The sequence below is a fragment of the Rattus norvegicus genome, chromosome 7 (genome assembly GCF_036323735.1).
Source record: "Rattus norvegicus strain BN/NHsdMcwi chromosome 7, GRCr8, whole genome shotgun sequence".
NCBI classification, from domain to species: Eukaryota; Metazoa; Chordata; class Mammalia; order Rodentia; family Muridae; genus Rattus; species Rattus norvegicus.
Window position 1 is genome coordinate 7,458,933 of NC_086025.1, and position 8,199 is coordinate 7,467,131.

General features: G+C 36.6%; 1 protein-coding gene across 1 annotated transcript; it reads right to left on the bottom strand.

The window, feature by feature from the left end:
• Positions 1–517: 517 nt before the first annotated feature.
• Positions 518–1,465, bottom strand: Or9r3 (olfactory receptor family 9 subfamily R member 3). Its single transcript, NM_001001077.1, has one exon. It carries the CDS (start codon positions 1,463–1,465, stop codon positions 518–520), a length of 948 nt encoding a protein of 315 aa, NP_001001077.1.
• Positions 1,466–8,199: the final 6,734 nt, after the last annotated feature.

Genomic DNA, 8,199 nt, shown 5'->3' on the forward strand with positions numbered 1-8,199 from the left:
GTATAAAAAAGAAATTAGGATTACAATTATTAAGATGTAAAAGGTATGCATACCAGCAGACACAGAAATACTGAAAATGTTATGAAAAAATATTTTCTGTAATATCGTGAAATTTTTTTCAAATGTGGAGCAAAATGCATAATTTTAATTTAAATATAAAAATTTAAATACAAAACATAAATATAAACTAATTAGGCAATATTAATGATACTGACCTTCAAAATTTATGAGGAAAACTATGGAAAGATAGTTTTTAACCATTTCAATGTAATTTAATTTGGTAGTCTTTCATTTAAGTGTAGTTTTGACAATTGTAATAACCAGCTATGACACTAAGGTTACATAGAAGAAACAATGAAAATGTTTAATGAATTTTACATTTATTTTTAAAAGGTATAAAAAATCACTAAATATAAATTTTAATTTCCAAAACTAGGAGATGGCTTTGATTGAACTATTCCACAAATGATTGATAATGTTGGTTTGATTGATTTTAGAGTTTGAAGGAAACTGAAATTCAATGCCACAGTATTTTTCGCAGCAATGTCTTTTTCAAAGCATTTTTAACCTCTGTATTCCTTAAGCTATAAATCAGAGGATTCAACATTGGGATGATAAGCGTGTAGAACACAGCTACAATCTTGCTTTTCTCTGGTGAGGAGATGGACCCAGGCTGGGCATACATAAAGAACACAGTTCCATAGAATAAACTCACCACTGCTATATGAGACCCACAGGTAGAGAAGGTCTTACTTCTGCCATGGGATGAAGGGATCTTCAGGACAGTGGAAAGGATGTAGGCATAGGAAACCAGAATGATGGTTATGGTGGAAATGATGATGAGAGCAGAAAGAATAAACAGCACAATCTCATTCACAAAGGTGTCAACACACGAGATCTTGATGAGAGCTGGGACATCACAGAAAAAGTGGTCCAGTCTGTTTTCTCCACAGAAACGCAAGCTGAAGGTGAATCCTGTTTGCACCATGGAGTTGATGCATCCACAGATATAGGAGCCAGCCACCAAACGAATACAAGCTGGTTGAGACATATGGACAGGGTACAGGAAAGGTGAGCAAATGGCTGAGAAGCGGTCATATGCCATCACAGCCAGAAGGAAACCTTCTGTTCCAACAAAAAGAGCAAAGAAAAAGAACTGTGTTGCGCATTCATTATATGAAATTTTCTTTTCCTTTGATAAAAATGTAGCTAGAGTTTTGGGTGCAATGACTGTGGAATAGCAGAGGTCTAAAAAGGATAAATTTTGGAGAAAGAAATACATTGGTGTATGAAGTCTGGAGTCTATTTTAATGACAGTTAACATGCTGATGTTTCCCAACACAATGACCAGATAGATAAGCAAGAACAGTAAGAACAAGGGAACCCTTGCTTCTGAAGATGTCCAGAATCCCAGCAGAATAAAGTCTGTCAGCTCAGTATCATTGCTGCTCTGCTGCAGTTTCATAACTGAGACCTATATGACAAAATAGATCACAGAGCAGTGTGGTCAACTTGTGGTTCCTGTTGAGGATAGGACTGCTATTGTAAATTGATGCAGTTTCAGTCATTTACTTGATTTAGACAGTATACTTACCAAAAATTAATCCATTCATTATCACTACGAAAATCAGCCCCAATAGAAAGTGAGAAATGTGAGTAGGAGATGCCTAAGAAAGTTTGAAATGTATTCCAAAGTTTCAGTACATTAAAGTTCATATCTGTACAATGAGTGCTTTTAATATATGCTGTATGAGGTTGTTCTGAGATTTGTATAAAGCACAGTCTAAAGCAGTAGTATTAATAATTACCAAAACATACTAGAAATTGCTTAAACACATAAAGATATTGTAAATTTTGAAATGGGATATTGGGTGAATCTTCATCCCCACAACAAAATGAAGTATATTTGGTTTCTTTAAAATATTAAGTAATAACAGAAAAATTTTGAAAATTTGAAAGAGAGCATGGAAGGAAATCTGCAAAACTTTGGAGGAGGGAAACAGAAGTGGACATGATGTAATTACATTATAATCTCAAAAATAAAAGAAATAAAAAAACATGGCCATATGTACAAAAAACCCTTAGGACACAGGGGTTACAGTACCACAAGGTGAAGTACCAGCCTAGAAGAATCTCATCCAAGTGAAAACTCAGCCATGTAACCCCTGTACTAGCCTTATACCATTAACTTCTGTTTTCTGCATCACTTACTGCTCATCTAGGAATGCCAGTGGCTTCTTTCAGGACAGCCAAGTTCCAGCATTTCTTTTCTCTTATGGTTTTAGACGTATAAATTGTTTGTGTAAAAATGTCATGACTGGCATTTATAATTAACTTCCCTATCAAGAATATTGTTCTCTGTAAATATTCACAAAACATGAAACAAAGATGACAGGGTACATATTACAAAGACTCTCATGTACTTTTTTAGCAAATATAAACACTAACCAATATCAAAAGTTACACAAATAAAAAAAACTAATGACTGAAAAACTTGAAAAGTTAAAACTAAGTAGAAGACTGAATTCTATAACCCTGGGGGACTAACTGGAATGTTTAGTTTCAGATCCACGAAAGCAGTTTCTTTTCTTGGGGAATGCAATAAACCTTTGAACTTCTACATTTCTACTTCAAAATTGTACTCAATTAAAACAGAAACAGAAAATGTGAAATTTGCTTCATTTCTGTCATATCTTATGAAGGACAAAAGATTTTGTCCATAAAAATATGATGTTTTAATTCATATTGATTTATGTTTTAACTCATGCTCTTTCTACCACTGCCTGAGTCATCTTAGAAACTTGGCTAAATTCCTTGTTCATATTTAGTTATCCTAACCTGTGAATTAGAAAATTGACCCAGTAGATTGTCACAAGGATTGCCCAAAGTTACATATGAAAGTTAGTGCATGGGAAGTATTGAATAAATAAGATCAACAGAAAAATAAATAAGATCTACAGAAAAAAAATTATGTTTTTTTTATTTTTGTAATTGAAATACCCTATTTCAACTCAGGCTACCTAAAAGACCTCATGAAAAAAGTTTTAAAGATTCTTCTTTTGGTTTATTAAAGACATTTTTGAAAATAATAATAATTGACAAAAATAATTAATATTTCATATAGATTCTTCAAACCACATGCACCAAGCAGGTCTGTTTGTTTACTCATGTCACATGCCCTCACCTCAACAGCCTCAGAAATTCATTTACTGGGTCGTCAATTCAAATTTCAAGATGTATGTTTTTATTATGTAAGTGTAAATATAAAAATACCTCCTATGAATGAAGTCCTTTAAAACTGCTGCCTAATACTCTCAAATAAGGAAAGAAAATCAGAAACTATTATATACAAATATATTTCTATTAAAAATAAAATAAGTCCCAGAGGTCAATTAGGTCAGCGTTTGCTTTCTGACTCAGTAGAATCACCTGGGAAGTTGTTTTGCTTTTCTATTTAATACTTCTTCCTCAGTACCACCTTAGTACTAATTAATCTGAAATGGTGAAATGTCTAGAGGTGAGATGGGTTTAGGGTAAGAATTGTTAATTTTCTGATTCCTACTGAATCTTAAAATTTCAGTCTATGAAGAAGTTCAGAGATAAGTGAAGTAGGCTGCCATGATTCCAAGATACTCCAACAAATATTTCCTCCCTCTGAATTAGTCATTTCCTAGGAAGAATATTTGAAAGTAATTATATTATTTCTCTACTACTACTTTGAGGTTCCCTGCCTTTATTCAACAAAAACATGTAATAAACCAAACCCATTTCTTTTACTTCACACATCAGTTCGTGCTGAGAAGTGGATCGCACATTTGTAATATTGCTCACCAGATTAAACACTCATGTAATACTGATGCATGATACAGAAAAATAGACCCAATCTCTGTAAGACATATTCCTTCTGTGTTTTTATTATTTTCTTTTGTAATTTTCACTCTATGTGTATGGGTTTTCTCAGCATTAAAAGGCTATTTAGAAATAACATGAAAATAAAAAAAACTCTTTTATATACAATATTGGATCTTTATTTGGAATATTTGAAGAGGACTTTGAATTATGAAGTCCAAATAATTGAATATAAAATGCTGTGTATTTGTTACAGGTAATTTTCTGATTACTATCAATCTATAAATATAAATTCTGGTTTAAAATGATTAGCAATAAAAGTAAAATGAGAAAAATATTTATTCATATACACTACTCTAACTTCCTAAAACTACTTAAATCAAATGAGTAATTCTGAAAAATCATTAATTCATTTAAATATTATTAATTTATGAAAGTTCATCTTCATATTGATATCTAGGAAATTTTCTGAAGAGTGGGCTGTCTATTAAGGAAAAATCATGACTCTGTGCTCCCTCTTGTTCCAGAGAAAGCCTCATATTTTTGTGTAGTGCCAGCCTCCTCCTATAGAAATGATGGTGAAGGATGGTGAGTAAAGAGTAGGCAATATTGGGTGCCTGTTTGCCAGGACTGCCTTGTGCTCTGCAGTTGGCAAAGTGGGGTGTGTTGCCATCAATGACAAATGCATTGTCATCAGTTACATTGTCTACATTTTTAGTCATCTGGGAAAGGCAAATTAAACCAATCCAGAGATTCCACCGCAAACCAGTCAGAAAGGCTAAGATCAAAAACTCAGGTGACAACAGATGCTGGCAAGGATATAGAGAAAGAGGAATATTCCTCCATTGTTGATTGCATTGCAAATTGGTATAACCACTCTGAAAATTAGTCTGGAGGTTCCTCAGAAAATGGGACCTTGCACTATTTGAGCACACAGCTATACCACTCCTGGGCATATACCCAGAAGATGCCACAACATACAACAAAGACACATGCACCACTATGTTCATAGCAGCCTTATTTATAATAGCCAGAAGCTGGAAAGGATCCAGTTCCCTTTCAGTAGAGGAATGATACAAAATATGTGGTACATCTACACAATGGTGTACTACTCAGATATCAAAAACAATGAATTCATGAAATTCATAGGCAAGTTGATGAAATTAGAAAATATCATCCTGAGTGAGGTTATCTAATCACAGAAAAACACACATGGTATGCACTCACTGATAAGTGGATATTATTAGCCCAAAAGCTCATATTACCCAAGATATAATACACAGACCACATGAAGCTCAAAAAGAAGGACAACCAAAGTGTGGATTCTTCACTCCTTCTTAAAAGGGGGGAAATATTCATAGGAGTTGATATGGAGGCAATGTTTAGTTAAGAAACTGAAGGAATGGCCATTCAGAGCCTGCCCAACATGTTATATATATATATATATATATATATATATATATATATATATATATATATATATATATAAAACCACACCAAAACTAGAAAAGATTGATGAAGCTAAAAAGTGTATGCTGATAGGAACAGTATATAGATGTCTCCTGAGAGACACAGCCAGTGCATGTCAAATACAGAGACAAATGCTAGCAGCAAACCACTGAACTGAGAATGGAATCCCCATTGGAGGAATTAGAGAAAGAGCTAAAGGGGCTTGCAACACCATAAGAACAATAATGCCAACCAACAAGAGCTCCCAGGAACTAAACCACTACCCACAGATTATACATGGACTGACCAATGGATCCAACTCTATATGTAGCAGAGAATGGCCTTGTTGGCCACCAATGGAAGGAGAAGCAATTGGTCCTGCCAAGGTTGTACCCCCAGTGTAGGGGAATGTCAGGGGGCAGAAGCAGGGGTGGATGTGGAAGAGAACACCCTTATATAAGAAGGGGAGAGGGATGGGATAAGGGGGTTTTGTCCAAGAAAGCCAGGAAAGGAAACAAAATTTGAAATGAAATAAAAAGATATTCAATTAAAAAAATAAAAGAAAGAAAGAAATACAGGACAACAAGTCGAAATCCTTAAAGAAGACAAAACACTTCAAAAATTACATGAAACCAAAATCAAACAGAGGAAGGAATTGAACAAAATCATCCAGGATTTTTAAATGGAAATAAAAACAGTAAAGAAAGGACAAAGGAAAGACAACCCTGGAGATAGAAAATCTATGGAAGAGATCAGGAATCATAGATGCAAGCATCACCAACAGAATATAAGAAATAGAAGAGAGAATCTCAGGATCAGGAGATACCATAGAAAACCTCAAAACAAGCATCAAAGATAATGTAAAGTGGAAAAATGTTCCTAGTCCAAAATATCCAGGAAATCCAGGCCACAATACGAACAAACCTAAGGATAATAGGTATAGAAGAGAGGGACAGTAAATGTCTTCAACAAAATTATAGAAGAAAACTTCCCAAACCTAAAAAAAGAAATGCTCATAAACATACAAGAAGTCTACAGAACTGCAAATATATTGGACAAGAAAAGAAATAGCAATAAAGAAAAGAAAAGTGCTGCCACCGCGGAGAGCTCATAAGCAACACCCCACGAGCAAACTTGAGCCACAGGACCGCAGGTAAGACCAACTTTTCTGCTGCAAGAGACCTGCCTGGTGAACTCAGGACACACAGAGGTAAAATTCCTCTAGGACCGGGCACTTCCTGTGCTTACTGGGAGTCCCAAACCCGCGGATCCCGGCCTTCGGCAGCTCTCTGCTCCCAAACCCCTTGGGAGAGAGACCTCACCGCCTGGTCAGGTGGGCACTCCTGAGGCTGCAGAGCAGAAGAGACCACCAACACTGCCCACCCCTGCCCACATCCCTGGCCCAAGAGGAAACTGTATACGGCCTCTGGGTTCCCTTGGATAAGGGCACAAGAGCAGGAAATCTGCGGCGTCTGAGACACCACTGGAACCTGAAGGAACTGACCAGATAAACAGTTCTCTGCACCCAAATCCTGTGGGAGGGAGAGCTAAACATTCGGAGAGGCAGACATGCCGGGGAAACCAGAAGAGTCCACACTCAGTCCACATATCTGACTCCAGAGGAAAACACCAAACGCCATTTGGAACCCTGGTGAATGTAAGCTCCTGGAAAGGGTGGCACAGATCTTCCTGGTTGCTGCTGCCGCAGAAAGCTCATAAGCAACACCCCATGAGTAAACTTGAGCCTTGGGACCACAGGTAAGACAAACCTTCCAGCTCCAAGCGACCTGCCTGGTGAACTCAAGACACAGGACCACAGGAACAGCTGAAGACCAGTAGATAGGAAAAACAACACACCCGAAAGCAGAACACTCTGTCCCCATAACTGGCTGAAAGAAAACAGGAAACAAGTCTAAAGCACGCCTGACACACAGGCTTATAGGACAGTCTAGCCACTGTCAGAAATAGCAGAACAAAGTAAAACCAGAGATAATCTGATGGCGAGAGGCAAGCGCAAGAACCCAAGCAAAAGAAACCAAGACTACATGGCATCATCAGAGCCCAATTCTCCCACCAAAGCAAACACGGAATATCCAAACACACCAGAAAAGCAAGATCTAGTTACAAAATCATATTTGATCATGATGCTAGAGGACTTCAAGAAAGACATGAAGAACTCCCTTAGAGAAACACAGGAAAACATAAATAAAAAAGTAGAAGCCTACAGAAAGGAATCACAAAAATCCCTGAAAGAATTCCAGGAAAACACAATCAAACAGTTGAAGGAATTAAAAATGGAAATAGAAGCAATCAAGAAAAAACACATGGAAACAACCCTGGACATAGAAAACTAAAAGAAGAGACAAGGAGCTGTAGATACGAGCTTCACCAACAGAATACAAGAGATGGAAGAGAATCTCAGGAGCAGAAGATTCCATACAAATCATTGACTCAACTGTCAAAGATAACATAAAGCGGAAAAAGCTACTGGTCCAAAACATACTGGTCCAAAATCCAGGACTCAATGAGAAGATCAAACCTAAGGATAATAGGTATAGAAGAGAGTGAAGACTCCCAACTCAAAGGACCAGTAAATATCTTCAACAAAATCATAGAAGAAAACTTCCCTAACCTAAAAAAAGAGATACCCATAGGCATACAAGAAGCCTACAGAACTCCAAATAGATTGGACCAGAAAAGAAACACCTCCCGACACATAATAGTCAAAACACGAAATGCACAAAATAAAGAAAGAATGTTAAAAGGGGTAAGGGAAAAAGGTCAAGTAACATATAAAGGCAGACACATCAGAATCACACCAGACTTTTCGCCAGAGACTATGAAAGCCAGAAGATCCTGGACAGATGTCATACAGACCCTAAGAGAACACAAATGCCAGCC

Coding starts and splice junctions, on each gene's coding strand:
- Or9r3 (NM_001001077.1), bottom strand. CDS start 1,465: ATGAAACTGCAGCAGAGCAGCAATGATACTGAGCTGACAGACTTTATT.